The sequence below is a fragment of the Chlamydotis macqueenii genome, chromosome 3 (genome assembly GCF_036417535.1).
Source record: "Chlamydotis macqueenii isolate bChlMac1 chromosome 3, bChlMac1.mat, whole genome shotgun sequence".
NCBI lineage: Eukaryota > Metazoa > Chordata > Aves > Otidiformes > Otididae > Chlamydotis > Chlamydotis macqueenii.
Genome location: NC_141558.1, coordinates 26892173 through 26916803, shown reverse-complemented (window position 1 = coordinate 26916803; position 24631 = coordinate 26892173). Strand labels below are relative to the sequence as shown.

The following is a 24631-nucleotide window of genomic DNA, read 5'->3' as shown; positions in this document are numbered from 1 at the left end:
GACTTGTGTTGGCTGTGATAGGAACTTAGTTACCCACATGAATTTATTTCAGATGTATCCTACTTTATTTTTTTATATATAAACACACACGCACACACACACACACACACAGATATCTCTACTGGGTTGGTGGATGAATTAGTTCTCTGGTACTACAGAAAGCAGAAATAAATAATTAGGTATTAGACAGTTTCCTCTCTGGTATTTGATAAAAGGGACTGGCAATAGTCGCAGTTGTTTAGCATAAAATTTTAACTGTCACTGTTGACTCTTTAGTGTGAACTATCATATTGATAAGGCATGCATTTGGAGAGTATTTTGATCTGGTTTTATGCTTGTAAACAATATACAGATAATTCAGCATATTTGTGTGGGCCTGTGTACATTTAAACTGAAAGACATTTTCTCAACTATTTTCTTAATTATTGTAGTACAAAAATATGACATACTCATTAGTTTTTATTCATTTCAGAATATAATAGTTTAAAAAAAGCCATATTCTTCATTCAAACATTGACTTCAACATCTGCTTCCTATAAAACATTGCTTCATTCTGAATCTGTAATCAAATTCAGAGCAGTAACAAACAGGGTGTATGTTAAGGAAATTTCTGATGGAGCTTTCCTGTTTTCTTACATTATTCATTCTGGGAAAGAATGTGGAAAAAAAGCATGGCTTGAAACCCAGATGCTACCCATTGTTACTTCATTGTTACTTCAAATCTAGTTTTCGTAATTTTAAGTTAATTATTACCAGATTATTTTTATATATATATTTATTGATCATGTGTATTGGTTTTACATTTTACTTATATTAAAAATAATAATTTACTATTATTTTTATTATGCAAATGAAGGTCTTTTTTTAAAAAAAAATATTGTATTTAAAAGTATTTTTCTTTTTAAAGGGAGAAGTCGGACAGCCTGGATCTCCAGGCACAGAAGGACATCGAGGAGAGCCCGTAAGTTATTAAATTGGTGATATATCCTTATGTACTGATTTGTTTGGTTGCTTTTTTTTTTTTTGTTAATGGATGTTTCACTTCATGTTTCATCCATTTTGATGGTAATTGGTTGATGTATCCTTTTTTGTAAAAGTGCTTTTTTATTTCCTGGTGTTCATCTTTAAATTTGGATTTACTAAAAGAAGTAAGCAAGGCTTTAAAGTCAAAGATGCCTTAAAATAAAAGATTCTGAACTATATTGCTGTTACATACCAATTTATGTATATGTTATGAAGTTGTCTCATTATTGACATTTTTCCTATTGATAGGAATATATGGTTAGATATTGATAGTTACTTACACAAGGAAAGATTCTCTCATTTCTCCAATGTGGTGTGTGTTCTTTCATATACTTGTTAACTGCACTTTTAAAGTTTTTTTTTTCACCGTCTACCTCCCCACCTTCTTTGTCCATTTTTATTGGTCTTTTACTTCCTTGCATCTTGTTACATTGTCTATGTTACCTGTATCTCTGGTCTTCTTGCTTAGCTGGGGAACACACTGCTGCATTTTTGTTTCCCTTGTTTCCAAATATATTATTCCTTTGCTTATGTTTGGGCAACTTCTCAGGGCAGCTCATTTTTCCTCCTCTTTTTATGTAATAGCTAAACTTTGTCTTTCTTGTTTCCTTATTCAGCTCTTTAAGGCCACCAGACTTTGCTTGAAGCAGAGGAGTCAAGATATCTGTAGAAATAGCTGAAAGCTTTGAGTGCGGAGAGCTTTGAGAGCTGTCTTCAAACCATCAGTAATTCTTCTGTAGGCCAAGAGCAGTAAATGGAGCTCAGTTGATGGATTACATTCTGAATTACATTTAGAAATTTTAGTGGTATTGCATGTAACAGGGAGATGCAATGTGTGTTATATGGTACTGAAATCCAGTGAAGAGTTTTGATAATTAGGAGGTGGAAATAACCCTCCCAGCCAAAAAAATTCTCAAGCTCTTTAATTTAGATTTTTTATATATTCACAAAAAACTCACAAAAACACTGTTAGTAGACGGCAAAACACTGGGCAATCATCCCCAGGAGACTTTCTTTGCACTTGGCTGACTTAAGTGAAGAACACACATAATTCTTCACTTTACTTTATTTTTTCCTCTTTTTCTGCCCCAAATAACTGTGAGATATATTAACCTTTTACAATCTGTGGTATCTTCAGATGTGAGAAAGACAAAGTGAATTTTAATTAAAAACCATAAAATAGGAATGAAGAAGTTTTGGTATACTGTTAGCTACTACACTGTAACAAATGTGTTGAGATAATAACAAGACTTAGTCATTGTGATTTTTTTTTAATTAATTTGAAAAATAGGAAGGAGAAGGTATTTCTGATCCACAGAAAAGTAACTAGTACTTTAAGAGCTCTCTTTCTGATCTGATAGGTTTACTTTAGTGTGACCTATATCTACTAAAGTAATATATTTTGATTTGAAATTAATATAAATGCTTCACAATGTAACATTTTTAAACAGCAATGTAAACTCATCACTGAAGTCCTATACTTTTGCTTTAAAGAGAAATGAAGTTGCACATTTAAGACATTAAAATCACTACGAAATCTTTTAAAATCACCATGAAATAATATAGAGGAAGACTTACAATATATAAATGACTACGAAAGAATTACACTATCCTAACAGGGCATGCCAGATTGTACTATATGCTTCTTTTATAATCAGTACTGATTCTGAAGAGCAAAAAGTCTACAGGCTGACCAGGAAATTGCCTCACAGTTACGAGTAGGAAATGAAAGACACCTAGTCATATCTGGTCACCTGCCTCTACTACTGGTGCAGCACCAGACTGCATGTGCAAATCACGGTGCTCCCATCTATTTAGAGTCTGAAGAAGGAGCAAAGGGCATTTCTGTGCACTAGCTTTGTGGTAAAAATGTATGCTTGGGCTGTGCAAAATGATAGACATCCTCAGCCATGGGATATGTGGGCTCCCCTACTCAAGTAGAGAGTATGGCCTTTATCCAGTGCAAAGTGACATGGATTGTGGGGGGTATGAGGGATGTCTTGTGCAACTTACTGTTTCTGTTGTTTTTGTTGTTCCTCCAATGTGTATTTGATGTATAATGTGATCTTCTGTGTGATCCAGGGAGACTTTATAGCGGTCTTCCAGTACCTCAAGGGGGCCTACAAGAAAGATGGGGAGAGGCTGTTCAGTAGGGCCTATTGCAATAAGACAAGGAGTAATGGTTTTAAAATAGAAGGAGGTAGATTTAGATTAGATATTAGGAAAAATTTTTTTACAATGAGGGTGGTAGAGCACTGGAACAGGTTTCCCAGAGAGGTGGTGGATGCCCCATCCCTGGAAACGTTCAAGGCCAGGCTGGATGAGGCTCTGAGCAACCTGATCTACTTGGGGATGTCCCTGCTCCTTGCAGGGGGGTTGGACTAGATGACCGTTGAAGGTCCCTTCCAACCCTAACCATTCTATGATTCTATCTTCTCTGGTGGAATACCCTAGTAGTTAGGACACTGGTGTAGGAGAGAGAAACTGAACTCTGCTGTGCCTTCCCTGTGATGGCCACATAGGCTACATAAGCTCAAGACAAGCCTAGGATTATACTATTGAAACTGTATAGCTCCATACTGTTAACCAGACAGATGCAACCGTGGCCCTGGGACAACTCAGCAGGTTGTGTGGATATCCCACTCACACAAACATACACGCAAACAATATTTATTTCTTCCATTCAGCCACATTAGTTTTAGAGATGGCCTGATTTGTTAAGTTAGTGAAAATAGCCATCTTATGATCCCTCTTGCTTTAGCAAATAATAAAAAAGCATGGTTGTGAAGTGAATGCATCTTGAGACAACATTAAGAAGCAACTGTCTAGGATGGAGAGCACAGTTGAACTGAACTCCCATTGCCTCCAGCCTCTGAGATGTGGTTGTTTCCCATCAGTCTTTAAGAGAAGGAGACTCGGCAAAGTAGTTTGTGTGAGTGTATCAAAATTATTCTCTTCAAATCTAATATTTATGCTTTTCCACTAGTCTGAGATGCCTCCATAGTAGCAGCTGAACTGAACTGAACTCCCATTGCCTCCAGCCTCTAAGATGTGGTTATTTTCTGGAGAACATACTTTTTGGGTATATTATTACTCTTATTAATCCCCAAAATTCTGAACAGGAAAAAGTAGGTTGTAAAGCTAAGTAAGTAATTCCAAGTTATGTGTTATTTTCCCTCAATAGTACTATTTGGAACTCAAGTTAGCCAGGCCATCCCGATCCTACCCAATCTGTGTAAGAAAAACATTTGACAGTAGGACAGAATAATTTAGATAGCATTTAGTAAAGCTAGTAATCAGGCTCATTTTACTGATGACAAAAATAGGCCATGCTCCAAGTGCAGTCATGCTGTCACTTGAGTAGTTTAATGACTAGTCATGTAGCTTACTCATGACAGGCTGTTTTGATAAATATGTTTTTTTGGGCGGGCCAACTGTCTAAAGAATAGAATAAATCAAGATTTATTTGAGCTTAATTTCAGCCTGGCTGTCCTTTTTAACATAGGTGGAGTATTGTCAGAGTTTGATTTCAGTGGAAGCCATGCTGGACTTCTCCTTGTGTTTACCATCATGCAGATGGGAGCTCTGAAGTGAGCACTTGTGGGTGAAGCTGACAGGATGTTTATAGCACTTTTCTAGGCCTAGCGTATGCTGTCCTGCCACAAATAACATGTCTGAACATTTGCAACTTCTTGTGTTTATTCTCCAGAAATCATATTTTTAAGAAATACAGCTGCAAACACTTAAAATGTTAGAGTTTGCCCTTAATATTTAGGTCACATCACAAGACCTCAGATGTGGCCTCATCTGTGCCAGCAATAGCAACATAACATGGTTTTCAGCATCTGACCTGACTTGCACTGTTATAGGTATACTCTCAGTTTGTTGAACATCTTTTCTAAGATTATCTAATATAGTTAGTTAGATGAGATTTGCAAATTTTAAGGTGTTCAAGTCCCTCTTCAAGTCTACCACAGAATCAGAAAGTAATTTTAACATTATTTCTGTACATTTAACTTGGTCCATTTAGGTAGACCATATGAGAGGGAAAGTAGCCAGTTACTTGTGGAATAGGATGGGACTGTGAAAACTGGAAAACTTGGTAATTGTTTCAAACTGTTAATGGAAGGAAGTTTAAAATTCACATTCAAAACCTCTGCAATAAATAGTGGGGTGTAAGAGCTATACTAGTCTGTTTAGGAGGAAAACTTTAAGAAAATAGCTCAAATTTTGTGCTTTTAGTGGTCGTATTTATCAGTTGTATTAGCAGAGTTGTTCTGAAAACAGCCATATTTGAGAATGCAGCATCATATGTAAATACTTTGTCAGTTCTCTCTTCCTGTTTCACAGCACAGTGTGTTAGCATTGACTGAAACAGATGATGACCACTGGCTGAGATTAGTGGAAGCAAAATACTTAGACCACACATACACACAAATGTGGTTTTCAGTGATCCCAATGACAAGCTTTGCTTGATACACTTTATATTGATGTGTTGGTTTGTACCAGTTTTAGTTAAAAGATACTGTTTACTCAACATTTGTATTTTATATCTGCATTTACATGCTGAGTTGTGAAATACTTCAGTTAGAAACAAACCTAAAAACTCTATGGTATATCTATGCAATAGGCCTTGTGAAAACTCTATTTCTTTCTGAAAATGTTACTTAGTTTCTTTTTTAATGCATCTAGTCTGATTATTGTTGGATTTCTATTTTTAATCTCTCAGTAGATTGAAGCATATAAATCCTGTATTTCCAGGGCTCAAAAGATCCTGTGTTCTGTGGATTTAATGCTTTTGAAAATGTTTCGTAGAGTACTAAAAACTAATTCAAGTTTTATATTGCCTTAAAGTAGGCACTGCTATAAAATAGTGCTGTCTTTGTAAGTAATATATTTAGAATAAGTTGTTTCCCATCGGTCTTTAAGAGAAGAAGACTCGGCAAATAGTTCATGTGAGTGTATCAAAATTATTCTCTTCAAATCTAATATTCATGCTTTTCCACTAGCCTGAGATGCCTCCATAGTAGCAGCTGAATTCTGAACAGTGATGGCTTGCATTTCAAAGGTGTCAGCATTACAGTCATGAGGGAAGTAAGGACTAGTATTTGCTCTGCAAATGATGTCTTGTGGGTCTCAAAATAATATATTATTTCTTTGTGGAATATTCTGAGTTTGACCTGTAATTGTATAAAGAGAAATGGTTATTCAGGTGGAGTGATGCAGTAAGACTTTGGCAGGCATGTGCCATACATCATTATTTCTTTACAAGTAGATTTGGTTAGCTGAGTTAGTTTTTTAGTGATTGTTTCTTTATTTCTTCTATTTTCTGAATTTTTAGAGTAGACAGGGCAGAGTCTTGCTGATGACTTTCTGATTGCTGGAGCTACTAGAACAGATGTTGTTAATCTTGTTCCCACTTGAGGAAGGGAGAAATAACAACTTGGACAGCACAATACTTTCAATAATTGTTCTTTAATTACACAGTATTTGGTGTAAGCTCAACCACATTTTTTAGACTGAATGCAATGTCAATTATAACTTTTAGGTCCAGTTTAGGTGTATAGATTTTTAACCAACTTTATTTGCAACCTAGGTTATCTTCTTCCGTCTGACTGACAAGTTATTTTAACTAAATTAATTCCATACTACATTTTCAGCAGAGTTAATTGCTGTTGAGAAGATAAATATGAGAAAGGTGCTGTAAAGAAACAGGTAATTAAAGACTACTGGAACTTCAGGCAGATTAGTCTGAACTGCTCTATTATTCTCAGTTGGCAAAAATGATGTAAGATGTGACAGCACAGTTGCTGATCCAAAGCGTACTGAAGTCAATTGAAAGATTCCCATTGAATTCAAGCTGGACTGGGGCCACTGTAAATGCTGTAATAAACTTGGACCCACTGACCTAATGCAACTCAGAAAATAATGCCTGCTTTTCTAAGTTGTAAAACAGACACTTTCTGTCTGTTTCTCATGATTTCTAGTTTTTAAATTTGTGTCTTCACACACTGTGCAATTACATTAATTATATTAATTTTCTTTAATTATATAGTAACTTTTAAATTTTTATTTTGTCTACAGAGCCATAGGAAAGTTTTTTTCAATTAGTATGATTTCTAATTGGTAACTTTGGAAAATCAAGTGGAGAAAAGGTGGCGTGCCTTGCTGCCATTTCTTCAAGATTATTTTATAGATGCAATGTTAACAAAGGCAATTTCTTAAAAGATGTAAGGAAATAACGAAAGGAGCTGTAGTTGTAAGCCTATTATGGACATGAATGGTGTGTGCTATAAATAGTTATAAACAGTACTCTGAGTAGTCTGTTTTATGCTTGCATGCTGTAGTGATCTTTTTATGGCTATGCTGGCACTTCTCTTACTAATTCATGTGCTGATAGAAGTTACATATCAGCATTCCTCCTACATTGCAGCTGGTTTATAAACATAGTGATAAAAATACCTCTGACCAATATGTTGTACTAATTTAAAATCTCCCTACTGACTTGCTGAGCTGTATTACAATAAACAGATGCTTGTCATTTGTTAAAGTGTCTCTTAATAATTTGTTAATTTTGTATAAATTAAAAAATCTGTTAACACAGTAGGACTCTCAAAGAATTGTCCTGCAGCAAACACTTGAAGGTGCAGCTTTGTTAAAGAGCTCAGTAACTATCTTCTAAGGGCAAAATTAGTGGTACTGCCTATTTATTTGTATTCCATGAATGATTCTGATGAACTAGTCCTATTTATATAGGACTCACAAACTCTTCTGAAGAGTGTAATTTCTTCTATCCTAAAATAATTTTGAGTATTTATTGGAAATTTTCATGTAGAGTCTTTAAACTTGCTATTATACTTATTAGTTATCTGTACCACAAAGTGAGCTGAGAGAGACTGCATAGCTTGGTCCTGAGCGGGGCTAAACTACAACAATTAGCTAACATATTCCTGCTTGGGCTGAAAAGATTACTTGACTTGATCAAGTGGAGATTTTTGAGGAGCTGAATGGACAAATCCACACAACTATAAATGGAACCTATATTCTTTATCAGAATTTTCTTTACTCCCAAATCTCAGTTAGAAATGTGATTGGTTGCTGAATTAGCTTAGATTTAAAAATTAAAACTATATTTTGTGTGTGTGTGTGTGTGTGTGTCCATGTGTGTGTATCTAGTTTGGCTCTGTCTGGGTAGCGGATCAGAGTTAGAATGTTTAGAAGTTCTTTAATAATTATTTACTTTCCCTGTAAGTTTACTAAAGTACATGTTTGCTTAAGTGTTTAATGTAATTTGATCTGATCTAATACTTTCCAGGCATAATGGGTTAATTCACCCACTAAGAAGAGAATAACGATTTGTAAATTAAGATCTTGAAAATTACGTGGTAAAGCTAGTATGAAATAGATATACCTTAAGTGATTAACATTCACTTCCTTTGACATGAGATATTTAGGACTCATTTGCATTCTTTTGGATCCACCTGATGACAATAATAGTACTTAGGGCACTCCTGAACTTGTGTGCTAATTTCATACATCCAAGAAAGGCTTTTCTGAAGTAGGAAATGCTTGAAAAGAATGTTTGGACTGGTATACTAATATTGAGTATTAGGTTGACGTCTGCTGTTTTAGTTCCAGGAAAGCTGATGTTTATACTTCCAGTAAACAATATTTCATATGTGCTGATTAATCTTGAAACAGCAATATCTCTCCATTATTTTTGCCTTTTGCCTTAGTTTTATTCATAACTCCCACAGTTTTCAAGAAACACTTCAAGACACTGTCAAATCCTTCAGTAATGTAGGTAACACATTGCAAATGACATCTTTAACAAAATGGATTTTGTATATTCAACAGAAACATTATGCCTAGGATCAGAATTATATATGCTGAGTGAAATACTTGGGAATTTGAATGAAATTCTGACAGAAAAAGTACCCAACAGTTCCTATTGGACAGTATCATCACATGATTTTGGCCTGATTTAGTCACATACGCATCATCTTTTAACCAAAATATGATATGATAATTTGAAATCATTGAAGTAATATTTTTGCAGTTTATTGTGAAGAAAGAGAAAAAAAAAATGAAAAAAAATCTTCTATAAAAGAGAAAATATTTGACAATCAGGATTAAACATCCCATTTGTGGACTGTGGCAGAGGAGTTACAAGTAAGTAATGTGAAAGATATTTTTTTCTCTTTGTGTTTAAATATTTTGCAGCAATGCCAGTTTTAATATTTGTATATTTGTCTATGGTAATTTTCCACTCTACACGTATTACAGAGGTAGGATATAAAATACCTCACTTTCTAGTATCTATACTCATAGAATTCCCAATATTTTTAGTAACAATAAATGGTCATTTAGATAGTAGATTTTCTGTAAAAATACAAGGCATAGAATGTATTTTAATTTAGTTTACCAGATTATAAATAACAATGTCGGTTTTGAATTGCTTTAATCTGTAGTTCACAGCAATTGTGTTCAAGATTATTGCGCAGCAGCTGTATTCAGTTGCACAGAAAGTGTCATGTATGCTAGACTACGTTAGACTGCGAAATGCATGAATGAGTAGTTAATATGTGCCTGTCCTAAGTGGCAAGTCACTAAACACTGTGGTTACTGTGGTCTTTCATTTTGTCAGGTCTCAGAAGCAAGCTATGGAAAATCGAGATGAATCTGGATTTTTTGGCATTGTTTTAATGTATGCTGCAAAATGGAAATGTTTTGAATCTCTAAGTATTTGTCAGACGATAAAGTTTTAGCCCTAAGATTTTAATTTATGGTGAAGAAAAGCAGAGCGTGTGTAGGGTTTTTTTTAACCCCATTTATGTCGTATAAGTGGAAAATTCAGATCAAGCTTTTTAAACTCTACGTTGCTAATTCCATGTAGTCACACGCAATGCTATGGGAGCTAATACTTCATAATACAATTTCTGTTTGTGTGTGCAATTTCATATTTCATTTTTAGGCACACACATTATTGGTTGTCACTGGTTTGTATCATTTCATTTTTACATAACAGTAATATAAAATGTGATTTGAATCTTAGTAGTGTGACTCAAGGACAAATTCCTAGATGTATTCGAATGTTACTCCATAGAGCACAGGGACGTGGTGTTTCAGATTTCTAGGGAAAGCGCCCTCTTCTTGGTATGAATCATGTCTCTGTTAATGTTCGTGCTGGAGAATAATCAAAAGAAGAAACATCTGAATGCCTTTAACACATCTCCTAAATATTTCTATCTTCCTTTCCTAACACACTATGAACACTAGGAATTAGCATTTTGATTTACAGCTTAGGTAAATATCTGCTGGAGTTCCCAGTGGCTCTGGAGACCAAACAAAAACTTCCCTCAGCTGATTGCTATACTTACTTAGAAACCAAACATAGGCAGTAGGCTGTGAATGAAGAAGACACTCAGTTAGAATGTAGCAGCCATAAATATGCGTTATTTCTGTTGATCTCATTTACACATTGCTGTTCTATTCTGTGCTTCTCAACACATTTATGGTGAGTTACTTAACCACAAGCAGAAAGAAGATTACCAAAAGGATGTTTGACTTTCCTTCTTCTGATCCAACTTCAACAGGGTAGTAACAGGGTAGCCGGTTTTCTTGTTAGTCATCATTCTTCTTTAACATATGGGACAAGCCAGACAAAAGATTTGCTGTACCTATGTCCTCAGAAGGTCTGAGTTACAGCCTACTTGAGAGCTGTGGTCAGGGTAGTGGTTCAAAGGCGTCTAGCTGTACGTCCCTCAGGGCTCTAAGTGCTGCATCTGGCCATCTCATCTACAGTTTATACTCTGATAATTATCCAGGATGGTTTTCATTTCACCTCATGTATTCAAATAGACATATTTAGTAAATTTCTGTGTTATGATTGTTCTCTGATATGAAACTAATATCTATATAGGATTATTCTTCCCATCATGAAATACTTGTCTCAAATAGAAGGGGTAATTTTCTTCTGAAGTTGCCCATTTCTTTTAACTGGCTTATACAGTTTAGATTTTTAGATTAGTTAAAGTTAGTTGAATTTAACCCTTCCAGAAAATGTGGAAGAGAAAAACAACCAAACAATTTAAAGCAAGGCTTCTTTGTTATCTTTGTGTTCAAGTGGTAGCTGGGCTGTCAAAGTAACTAGTTTCTTGTTATGCTTCTTCCATGTGTCCATGTGTCCTTCATGATCAATAGCATTGCATTATTCATGTGCAGTATGCTCAGTTAGGATTGTGCCAGTTGTTCAAGATAGGTTGTCACATACGCTGTAGTGTAGAAATAGGAAAAGATATAGTGAAGTTGAATAAGGAACATGTGCAGTATTTGTGAACCTTAAAAATCCTTTCATTGGAGAAACCATATTAGTATTGTTTATACTCAATACTCTTGCTGTAAAGAAGATGATAAAGATAGTTTTTTAACTGATATCAGTTAGTTCACCTCTATTCAGGAAGCAATGAAAACAGTCCCTGTCCATAAAGAGCTTTAAGCCTGAAATTGAAAAGTTGATATTCAAGTCTCAGGCACTCAAGTAGATAAAGTGCTAGCAAATCTAGGGAAATTTGGTGCAGTTGGTGTTTTCATTTTTGTAATCTTTCTGTATTAAAGTTACAGTGAATTGAAGCTATGAAAGGTCTTGTCTGAATACAGGCTGGCTTCTCATCCATAATGAAAAAACTAAATAATTTTTAATCAGAGTGAATTTAAATCCATGTGTAAGGTTTAATTAATGTTTCTGCTAAGATTAAAATATCTTGATGGTATAAGACCTCTCCTTCCCAAACTGAAAGAAATCCCCATTATAAAAACACATTTTTTTTCATTTATACCATATGTTGTTGTATTGGAAGTCTTCCTTACTATGTATATTATGACCAGCATTTGGGGTTTTTTTCAGACCAATAATTTAAAAATATTATATATTTGTGCTTAGCCATTGTTCTAAAAAGATTACATATCACAAATCGAATAATACTCTGGGCTAATGAAGCAGAAGGAACACAGTGCTTATGGGATCCTGTTCCTAGGTCAAGCTTAAAAAAAATTGACTTTAGGATTTTGACACATTTTGCTCATTTTGAACCAATATGGAATAAATTATTACAGGACCAGATAGATCAAAGTTATTAGATCCGTTAAGACCAAAAATAAAGAAATGTACTACAGAAATATTAAACCATTTAAGAAATAACCTTTGACTCTTGTTGTGTAAATGAATTTTTGCTTTAGTAACTAGTTACAGTAATTAAATTTACTCTTAGTGATTAGTACGTGAGTCAAGGTGTGGTTTTCCTTCTTTGTGCTCTGGAAGAGTTTGATCCCAGTCTCTGCACCAACTTTTCTTAGCTATTTCTTAAAGGGATAAGAACTGCCAAGCAGACTCAGACTAAAGGAATTATCACAGACTTTTTTTTTCTCTGACAATGGATAGGAGTATAGAGAATTTTTCTTTTTTTTCTATTTTTTTTTTTTTTTCCTGTTATTTACTGCCAGATTGTGTCTGTCAGACCTTTGGGGACTTTCTTAGCCAAAAATGCATGTTGGCTCATCCTACTTAATAGCCAGCAATGGACCAATTTTCTAGTGATTTTACAGTCCTTTTTGGAACACAGTTTTACTGTTTTCATTTGCTACATCCTGTGACAAATTTCACAATATGCACCATATGGAAAAAAATGCATCATTTGTTGTTAAACCTACTCACTGCTAGTTTGACTAAGTGGCTCCTTACTACAGGAAAGGGGGACAGCTGAAAATTGTGTTCTTACACATCAGTGTGACCTGTGTGAACAGAACGATGATTCTTGTAGTGTCAGACAGCTGGACACGTTGGGTGCAAGGAGCAGAGCGACAGTCAATTCCTTTGCCATCCTCAGCCTGCCCTCTCTTATGCATGCAAGGTGCTCCAATTGTGTGACCCATAATACGCTTTTCTTCATAATTTAAGTAGTGGATAAATTTTAAAACATTTTGAACGCAGTGTGTTTATGTGTAAGTGTCAAACGTAGGTCAGTTTGTCAGCTGTTAGAAGTAATTGTAAGCTTTTTAGACAGATTAGGTGTTGGTTTGCAGAGTCTGGAGGACTGGTTCCTGGCACAGCAGGCAGAGAGAGAGCATTGCAGTGTCACCTGCAGGGCTGGGGGCTCAAGTTTTGTCTGGCCACCTTTGGATCCTCAAAGATTTGACAAGTCTGACAGTCATATTACTGGTATTTACAAGAAACAGTGACACCAGTTTCAGCCTGTGACAGGATGTACACAGTTTTCATTTTCTTTTAGTATTTTCAGCTTTTAAATTACGGTTTTCCAAGGTCTATGTTATTGGCAATGCAATGGGGATCACTGTGTTCCACATTTAACATATGTGTGGTTTATTTTTAAAAACTGATTTGCCAAAAAAAGTGTTTGCAAACTCTGGTCTTATAACTGCAAAAATCTTGGTAATGCTTTTTCCTTTCCTGCATTTAATTTAAAGCTCCTATGCTCATCTAGTGGATGCTCATTATGTCTGTGGGAATGCTTCTTTGTATTTAGCCCATTTTTCTTTGTCACCAAGTTCAACTACTCAGCTGTAGCAGATGCAGCTTCATTGAATTTCTTTTACATTTATTGTGCTACTTTCCCCAGTAGAAAGTTTTATCCATTATCCCAATTGGGTTTGTGCCTTTCATTCTATTAGGATTATCAAGGATTTACTGTAATCTTTTAAAAAGTATCTTGACTGTTGTACTTTTATCCAAATTATGGCTTGACTTGTACTTTTTTACACACCTCCAGTAAATCTCTCGTGTATCATCAAGTATGCTTTTTCAAGTAAGGATCAGTAATACATAAACAGCCGTATTTTTCAGGTGTTTAAAGGCACCATGGGAGCATCTGGGTAGATAGATGTCTTTTGTGAATCTTATTCTATTGCTATAGTTCATGTAATCTCCTCTAGTGTCTTCCCAGAATCAGAATTGCAAGTTTTTCAGAGTGGAAGGAGGAAGGATTGAAACGTAATATAATATCTTTTTATCAGTAGTGACTTTTATCTGTTTTAAACTTGATCCTTCAGGTGACCCTGATTAACAGTTACCCTGTTGAAGAAAGGGTCGATTAAAAATTAGCACCATTCTTAAAAAGCCTATGGACTTTTAAAGACTGAAACTCTGATTACAGTATCTCAGTGCCTTGCTGGGAGTCTTGTGTCGCTGCCTGAATTACAAATGATCATTAGAGATGGAGTTTGAATTTTTGTTGTGTAAATGGGCAACAGCATAGAATGTGACCATCTTTTAAGAAAAGTTTCAAAATGTTAATCAATTGATCCATTTTTTAAAATTAATATACTTTAAACAAAGTAGAGTCACAGCAAAATAACCTCAGTGACCATCCTCATAAAAAATAAAATTGAAGAGCAGGTACTATCTTAAGCCGTAAAATAAACTGTAATATTTACCGATATTCAACGACAGTAGTAGAGAAGCTGGTAGATTTTTTTCCACCAAATAATGACCTCTGAAATAAAGTGTCTAGCTTACCTTACCTTACATCTAGCTTTTTCATTTTTTCAGAAGGTCTCACTGTTTAAACAGGAAGTATTGTTTTCTCATAACTTTTAAAATCATGATAATTTTTAATAGAAAAAAATTATAATAGTTGAGGTATTTTTGTTTTGATGTTGAAAGAAGAATGGATAGTTTAAAAAACTGTTCCGTAGTGATTTGTCCTAGACAATATTTATCAAATGTTTGACACATTACAAAATAGGTCCAGATGTACTGTTTTCGGTGAGAAGCCTGTTTAAAGCAGTATGTTGAAAGAGTACAGTTTTGTGTACCTACCCTAAGAAAATAAGGTAGTAATAAGATAATTACGCTAATGTTCTCTCTGTCTTCTTGGGGAACTGACTGCAAAACACTTTGCTCGTAACAGAGAGGCTTTTCGAAGTATTCTATAATTTTGCATCTTCCAGAGATACAGTTTTATGATAATGGATATGTTATCTGTCATCTAGAAACTCCTACTTTCCATACTAGGGCTATCAGCCAGTACTGAAGAATGAAGTCCTACCAGGCACTGAAGAGATGAAGTATGTTAAAGACAGTAGTAGAAAATAAAGCATAGAATAGGCTAATAAATATTAATTTTAGGAGTAAAATAGTTTTTGTTTCATTTTATTCTGGAAAAAGTTTTTAGACATGGTTTATTCTACTATTAGCAAGCATAAAGTTAAGCATAAGGGAGATAAAAATAATCCATAATACTAACTGGAAAAAGTGGATAAAATATTTTGAGAAATATAGCTTGTGGCTTAAGTAAAAATGCTTACACCTAGTTGATCTGTATATAAGGCCTCAGGCAATTTACTTAATGGATTTTTTGTTAGGCTATGTGGAAAAAAATCCAGCTGCTTAATATAATCCAAACCAAAGTAGACACTTCATTATTAATAAAAGATTTACCAAGGATTGTGAAACCATGTTCCTTTTACAGTTAAATCCATTGCATCTGCCAGGTATTATCAAAGAATGTAAGATTTATTTAAATTGCTAAAACTGGGATAAAATAGAATATATATACAGAATTCTGTAAGTGTCATCATTGCAGTTCATTATGACAAAAGAACAAATTCATGCTTTTGGGTGTTCTGAAGTCCTAGCTATGGGGGCTACAGCTGAGGAAGACCGTATCAGGGGATTTAGCTGCATACCCAGCTGAGCTTCGTTCTGTGGTGAAGTCGTGAGACCCATGGCTAAGCATTGCTATTTCTTGCAAGTAAAGTGTACGCGTAGCTCCTTTTACGGTTAGATAGCCTAGTTTACCTTTATATGTCATGTGATTCCTAGCCAATGTGAGGACTTCGTCAGAAGCTTTTGCTGTCTGAGCCTATAAAGACCCATCACACCAAGCATGTACAAACAAGCAAAGAAAAGAAAAAAAAAAGAGATAATTTTTGCTCCAGAAAATGAGACATCAAGGTGGGTGGGATTTTAGAGCCACTTGAGAAGTATGAAGGCAACTGCAACATCTGGCATGTACAACACAGTTCTTAGAGCAGACTGACATCTTTTTCGAAGGATAGATCAGCTATCCCACAGCACCTTCAGTGACACCAGAGACTATTTCAGTGACCTACATGACATTCAAGTGTCACTTTAGGTCCTGGGGGTACCCTGCAAAACCTCCCCAGGTCTGTAACAAGAGCTTAGGAAGCTGACAGCTTCTAGGTACGCATAGGTAACACAGGGTGGAAGATAAATGATTAAACAGGCAAAGGAGTTTGGATAAAAGGTAAAGACAGCAGTCTCTCAGGAAATAAAAAATCTTGGTCAGCTGCCAAGATCACATTAGCTTTTAGGCACAAACTCAGCAGTGTGTGATAAAACTGTAATTGAGAATCTTTAGAACAGACACATTTTTAAACTGTGGAATTAGGTTTGCTAGGCTGTCTTGATGGCTTTAAGTTTCATGTGATTATAGCACTTGCTGATTTAGGCTAAAATAATGAATAATATTACAGGCTTTTATGGAGTAAGGGAAGACCTTCCCATTTAAGGGAAAATTTCAGAGAAAGGAGGAAGACATTTGAATGAAATGAAGGTAATTGAGAAAGTCAGATTGATGATGCTGGAATAACTAAGGCAGTGGTAAGGCTTGCAATAAACTTTTAAATATGAAGAAACACCGAATAAACCTTATATAAACCTTACTGAGGTCTTCCAGTACCTCAAGGGGGCTTACAGGAAAGACGGGGAGAGACTGTTCAGTAGGGCCTGTTGCGACAGGACTAGGGGTAACGGTTTTAAAATAGAGGGAGGTAGATTTAGATTGGAAATTAGGAAAAAAATTTTTACAATGAGGGTTGTAGGGCACTGGAACAGGTTGCCCAGAGAGGTGGTGGATGCCCCGTCCCTGGAAATGTTCAAGGCCAGGCTGGATGAGGCTCTGAGCAACTTGATGTCCCTGCTTCTTGCAGGGGGGTTGGACTAGATGACCTTTGAAGGTCCCTTCCTACCCTAACCATTCTATGATTCTGTGAAATTTGATGTAAAAGAAGGGAAACAAATTATCTGATTCGGAAGTGTAAGATGGTCCAACTTATGTAAGGACAGAAATCACAAAAGTGCAGTAGATGCTTTGATTTTTAGTTATTCTAGCTAGAAATGTAATGATATGTTTTGTTGGTATTATGACTGCATATAAGATAAATACAAACCATTTAAAATAAGTTTTCTGGAAAGAGAAAGAAAATAAAATCTAGAATTACAACCAATTTTTCTTATTTCATATGAACAAAATGTTGCTTGGTAGCTTTGCAAAGGACATCCCCAAAGGCAATTTTTTTTTCCGTAGGCTAGTGAATCATGAATTATTCCATAGCATTGTTTCTGTTACTCCCAGTGGGTGGCAGTTTTCCCATTTGTAGTAATTCCAAACATTGTGTTTCCCTTGGTGGCAGAAGGATTGCATGATGAATCTGTTTCATATTAAGTTTTGATTAAACACAGACGTTTGTGATAATTTTAGTTACAATATGCTCTTCACAAAAATTACATTTTTATCTTACAAATGGAATAAAACTAGTTGCTTCACCTCATGTTTTAAAGTAAGAAGACATTTTTTGATAATTAAGGTTTCTTTGATAGTTTAGTTAGTATTATGTCACCCTATTAAACATAACTTTTTATTAGAAGTGCCTTATTGTTCATGGGCACAAAAAATACTCAGATTCTGATGGTTTGTACTACATGTGAAATCTCTATTTAGGAACAAGACACATTTCCAAAGCTTGGTTTGGCTTTTGAGCTGGAAGTTAGGGAAGACACTCAGGATATCTAAACTACTTTTTAACCTTGTCTTCTGGGAAAGTGCAAATAATTCTAATTGTCATAACCAGAGATTGTCCATGTAAAAGGAAGTAGTAGATTGGGGACAAATAATGATAAGGAAACAAAATTTAATTTTTAGGTGTCCTGGACATGATCTTACAGAAATTAGTCTGTGTAATTACTGATGGAAACTATACAGAAAAATAACTCTTGTGGGAAAAAAATCATTCTTTATGACCAAATTAGCCACTTCATTCTCCTTCTTTTGTGCCAACTGACATGTAGAGAATAAGTGAAAATCTCCACCCCATGTACTCTGGGAATCACTCACATTAGCATAAGTGATAGATTCATTCTTAGCTGAATGAATGTCAATGAGCCATAAGAGAATTTTAAGGGTCTGGACCAGCTCCCACTAAAATAAGAGCCTAAGTTCTGTGTACTTCAGTAGTGCAGAGTCAATCAGAAGGGGAAAAAAAAAAAAAAGGAAACTAAAAAGGAAATATGACTTAATTTTACAATTGTTGGGGTTTTTTTTGAGTTTTATCCTTCTTTGCCACTGATCTAAAGGTAAAGGTAAATGTCTTCTATCAGCAATTTCCTTTAGCCAACGAAGTTCAACACTGCTCAGCGGGACATTATGTTTCTTCTTTTAGGCATGCTTATATAATGTTAAATCATTCACTGTGTTGGATAAATATGTGGAACCGTCTTCTCGCAGCCCTGCAAATAGCATAGAAATGTAACCATGGAAAGCTTTGGTACCTCCTTTCAGTACGAGAAGGCTGCTTCATAGTAGGAGTTTTTTTCAGCATATATGAAATTCTGTTTTGTATTACAGGTACAGATATTTGTAGTTTAGTTTTATATTTTACAGCTACAGAAATTAACTGTTAAATAATTATACCGAGAACTCAGGGACAGGTCTGGAGGTTCCTAAATGCGGCGATAAATATGCCCTATTTCCCATCTATTTATTTGTGCAAAAGATGTAAGATGGTTTTGGACAAAAGTTTAGCAAGAAGAGTTATGTTACGCAATGTGAGTAGAACTCTCAGAATGAGACATTGTTTTCCTGTTCTTTTTATTATATTATTTGATCTCTTCTTTTAATGATAGGGACATTGGAATTTTGATGACCTGTAAAATGCTCAGGATGTCATTGTTAACTCATGTGCCATTGACCAATGAACTGTTTCTGCTTGATGGGGTCATTATTAACTAGAAGCTGGGTGTAAACTGCAAAACAATGGAACTGTCTTTTCCAAGCCACCATTGCACAGATGTAATCCATATGGAAACTATCAGGTTATTCCTGGTTGTTACATTCATGTTATTTTTTTTTTTTTCTCCACAAAATGCATTTGTTTGGTGGTGTCTCAGACAGTCCTCTTGTTTTCACTGCAGCATGTTAATTTCAATATTAGATTAAAATGTAAAGTCTGTAAGCCAAATTCTTGCTGCAGATTAATGATGGTACAAGTTAGAACAGTATCTATACAATAAATTTGAATAGTTTTACTTGAGATAAAAAATAGGTTAACTGAATGTAGATTACAGTTTTAAATATATGTGGAGTTTTGTTTCAAAACTGAATTATGTTCAATTAAGTGGTCATTGCAAGAAAACTGAAATATACCGTACAGCTAAATGAGCAACGGTGCTGGGAAATGACAGAGCTGTTCAAGTATTTATGGAGGTGGAACCTAGCATACATCAATTATAATTATAGTTATCTCTTGTGTTCTGTTACAATCACTATATTTCAAATGGGAAAATAGGATTTGTCATACTCATGGTCCTGTTGACCAGGACTTTTGCTCTATCTTATGTAGGAAATCTTATGAAAAGTTATTTCTCTCCTTGTGTCAGTCAGGGTTTTCAGTGAAGCATTGCAGCCTGGTGGGCAACCAGGAGCATGTGAGCCTGCCCAGTGGCAGACATGGACTCCTGGCACGAAAGCACTGGGGAGCAACTGAACATCAGTGTTTCATTGTATCCCCAGATGAAATAGTTTGCATGATTCCAGCTGAAGCTCTTTTCTTTTACGTGTTTTTAAATTTTCTATTTCCTGCCGACATTTTGAACCCCAATCATGTGGCAAATTTATGAGCACATGAAGTAGAGGCAAGGGGTTTTTTTTGGAGAAACTGTTCCGTATATTTAAAAAGGTTTTCTTTTTCTCCCTCAGGGAATTCCTGGAATCCCTGGAAATCAAGGAGCGAAAGGACAAAAGGTATTATGAATAGTTCAAAACGCAGTTAAAACCTGTGCATATATACCCATTCCAAAGTAAAGGTTCAGTCTGTGCTCAGAGGAGAGTTTTCATGGTGGGGTTTCAGGACGTCAAATCATGCTGCAAATGAATGCACACATGCTCCAAGTTCTTTGTGGCATGTTTGAACATCTCTCATTAGGTTTTATTTCAACTATTCCAGAAGGAATTAATAATTTAAAAGTAACAAAGTTAATTTCATAATACTTTGAGATATATTCCTAACTAAATAAATCCACATAATTAAAGAATATTTAACAAATTTGTTACCTGTACATATGTTAATCACAGAATTAATCTCTTTATGTGAAAAATACAGGGTGAAATTGGACCACCGGGTCAACCAGGAGCAAAAGGGTCACCAGGGGACACTGTAAGTTTGCAAAATGGTATTATTATGAACAAGTCACTCTGATACTATCATTCTCTACTTGTAATAAGCAAACAAGCAATGGCAAATACAATAGCAACCTAGTATTTTCAGATTGGCAAATATAATCAGACTAAGTCTAATCTCTGAGCTGCCCCCAAAATATTATATCCTCACTTTTCTTTTAAAATTTATAATTTCCTGACTGCACGTTTGATAAACAAATCCAGCAAACACATTAGTCCGAATTTAGCCTCTGAATTAATGAACTTTAAATTAACTTTGAAAAGTACTCAAGTAAATTTATTTTGAAAGTTAAGACCAAGTTAAATATTGTCATGGTGTGTGATAGATTTCTGAAGATGAATTTCAGGATACTTTTTTGATAGTGCTCTTTTGACAAAGACTGTGAGACTAACTGAGATCACTGAATTCCCAAATGGCTTAAAGAGAGATTTTTATTTCAAAATGCAGGAAACTGAAAATAATTCATTCTTTTTGAAGAGTCCAGCTTACCACATCTTTGTTATTGTCTGAGAAGGGTGATTTCTGTGTTCTTTATAATCCTTTAGTATTTAGTATAATCCTTTCACAGTAGTAAAGTACTTGTTCTGAAAGTTGGCACATGTATATATAGACTTTAAAAAATGGAAATTTTAAAGGCAAAAGGGACAGCTGCTTAAAACTAGCTAGAGATCTTTCATTAATCAGGAATTTCATCATTTGTTGAACATATGTTGCCGTAAAAAAGAACTATCTTTTCTGTTGTAAAGTTCAGCAATGTTTATATGGTTCCATTATTAATAATTCTCACTGTTAACATGTCTTTTTGCAGTTTTCATTTTGTGCTTGAGATATTTTATCTTCTTTGCTGACTAAAATGCTTCTGACTGACTTTCCTGAGAGATACATGACTTAAAGTCATAAATAAGCTGTTTACTGTGACTTGTTATTTATTTAAAGAACCTATGTTTCACCCTGAGTTTGACTTGAAGCAGATCAATATAGGCTATTACTGCTAGAATGAAGTAAATACTATAGAGAATTAAGTACAGAATTAAGACAGATGTTATTATTTCTGTGGAAAATGGAGCACTAAATGACTAAAAAGTTTTAACTTTCGAATAAGATTGTTGTTAATTCTTAGTGTATATAGCCATATGGTAGCATAAGAGATTTTATGCAGTTATATTCAGGCTACAGAATTAGTAACACTTTTGGGGGAAAAAAATTAGATAACAATTCTTGATTCGTAGCTGAATGACATATGCAAATGTTTTAACGTATGACAACAATGGGAAGAACATTGCTTGCTTTTTTCTTCCCTTGTTGCCTCATCTGGAGATTCACTATGTGTTGTGCATGTAATGGGTTTGTCCATGCCCAGTCCAAACAGAAGAAACTTCAGTCTCTCAGGAAGCCAAGAAAGCAGTTCAGTGAAAATGTTTAATTGGGAAATTTCAGCATTTCTGTAGTGTTATTACTGCGGACAAATATGATTATGTAAGAAACTGTAAGATACTGCTCAATTTCTTTACCTTGGAAAATGCATTTGAAGATAAGTAATCACTGAGTCCAACTCTGTGATTTTGATTTTGATAACAGTAGTGATCAGTTTTCTAATATCTGAACCAAGAAGTATCAGATTCTTATAAATGCTTTGATAGCATTGCTTTGATAAGTAAGAGACTAATATATAAGCACTTTTTACAAAAATTAATCTCAGAGCATTAATTCTTTTTCTAATTAATTCTTTCTGAAATGGAAGGATAAAAGGAAGTAGTAAATGAAATTATCTGGACAAAGCTGAGGGATTTGAATAGCAGCAGGAAGGAGATACTCTGGACAGAGATTCAGAAAAATCATTAGAAGTAAGCAGATGGCATTCATGAAACGGAAGAAGAGTCTGAGAAGCTTAGATAATGATGCCTGCATTGTAGATACAAATGGTAGTGATCATTTTATTCCTGAATGAAGAAGCTATGGTTAGAAGTTGCGGTATTCCTTCTATCACCAGCAAAGACAAGGCTATAGCAAATGTAAGTTTTTAGCCTAGCAGCATACTTGAAGTGTGGAAATTATGGGTGAAAGCTGTAAACTGTTCTCTCTGCTACCCTTGCCATGACATTAAGCCTCTTAGTATTTTGGCAACAGATGAGAGAACATTGCTATAGGTTCTTGAATTCTGGCAATTGTTAATAGATTACATTGTTCCATTTCATAACTTGTCTGTCTCTCAGTTTATCTCCCTCATTTCTTTTCAAGATCTTTCCCTATAAAAAATGCTTCATCATTAGTGAATTTCCTCTTGACATCCAGCCACCAGGCTGGGTTACATCCATTCCTAAAGACAAAGGGGTTTCAGATGCCACATTGTAGTGTTAAAAGTAGAAGAAAGGGAGAGCACTCATTCTGAACTTAAAAAAATCCATACTTATATCTGTAGGGTCAAATATAGGATAGACAGTGGCTCTCTAAAAAGAGCTTGATGTTCATCCCTCAGTCATTGGGATGCCCATTGTCACACTGCTAAGCTTATCTTAGTGTCACTTTCTACTCTTCAGAGACCTTTGTTTTCTACACTCAGTGACTCTAGTGTTGTTTACCCAGGTTATTGTGGTAGCTTGTGCCTCATTTGGGTGGGTGACAGGAACCTTGAAGAAAGAGGATGCCAAGGATATCAGTGTGGACTTTTTAATCCTGTCTTTCTTGCTGAATCTCTCTAGAATCCTAGTTAAGGTTACCTTCTTCTACAGTACGTAAAGCCACACCTGATACCAGAATTATTTGGGGCTTACATCCCGCTGCATCCTTCCCCATTCTAAAGAGAATCTTTGTTTGGATGGATGTTAGTAACGCATATGTCTGCCCATCTTTGTACATGCAGTCTTGCGTAACTACTTGTTGCTGCGTGCTAAACTGACCGTCTTGAGTATGAAGGTGACTACTGGCCTAAGGGTCATTTATGTACTAGTGCTCAAGGTATGGCACTTCTCTGTCCAGATTGTGACTGATGCATGTTTCCCTCCTGAGCCAGAAAGGGTACCCAAATCCTGGAGTCTTTTTTTCTCCAGAGAAAAAGAAAACACACATTGACATATTGGAATTCAGAGCTTTAGGAGGAGTTTGTTTATGGGGAGCCCAGGTTAAGGGCTCACTATAATCAAATAATGACTGAAAACGTGATAGTTTTCATCTCCAAGCAAAGTAATGAAACAATTCTTTTCTGGGAAGATATTCCAATTGTTTTGTCAGATATCTGAGTCACATATGAGTCTTGAACATGATGTCAGACATTCTCATTCACCTTAGAATATTGAATCAGGAGTGGGTAATTTGTTCTTGACATCATTTTAATGAATGGGGTTTTCCAAAATTTGATCTCTTTTGCTTTCAGCTGGAAGTAGTCTGCTTTCCTTTAGAGTTCAACAGTTTTGAAGTCACGAAGAGAGATAATGCTTTATACCTTTTCCATGGTTGTCTAAGGATCGCCAAAAGACAGTCATATGCAGTTTACCAGATTTTGCCTACATCTGGCCAGCTAAGACAGTTTTGATTTGTGGATTTTCAGAGCTTTGTGGTGAGGAGTCCCGTGCTCTTCTCCCGACAGACCTGACGATAAAGGATTTAGAGAAGAATGTATGCTCCAGTTACAATGCATGTGGATGCAGGATTGCTTTTTATTTCTAGAAAGAGCCTGTTCTTCTCCAATTACTCCTGGTAATAAGAGCAATATATGCCTGCCTGGCTAGATGGACCATGTACTTGGCCTGAGACTTATCTAAATCTGAGTCCTTTCCTGGTTTTCAGATTACAAAGATTATATATAGACATACAAATATCTCTAAATGTATTGAAGAGCTCACTTCTTTTTCTGTACTCACAGTTCTTAATAAAATATATGATCAATTAAAACCAATGCAGTCCTGGTTGGAGAGAAAGATTGAACCCAGTTTTGGGTTTTACAAATTCTGGACTACTCTGTCACCTCCTACATTCAGAATTTCCTGCACAATATGCAGCTACCATGCATCCATCCTGCAGCTCTTTCTTTCCTGGCTCTACCACAGGCATGACCACTACATTACAGCTGTCAGAAGCCCTTTTGTATAAAGGGAGTGGTTAATTTTCTTTTCATGAA

The 24631-nt window shown here is 35.4% G+C and overlaps 1 protein-coding gene across 1 annotated transcript in view; it reads left to right on the top strand.

The window, feature by feature from the left end:
* The window catches only part of COL21A1 (collagen type XXI alpha 1 chain), a 94608-nt gene that overhangs the window by 49757 nt on the left and 20220 nt on the right, over nt 1–24631 (top strand). Inside the window, exons 17-19 of the mRNA XM_086744329.1 lie at nt 908–961; nt 20037–20081; nt 20440–20493. Coding sequence (XP_086600455.1) covers nt 908–961; nt 20037–20081; nt 20440–20493 — 153 coding nt within the window. The remainder of the gene's footprint in view (nt 1–907; nt 962–20036; nt 20082–20439; nt 20494–24631) is intronic.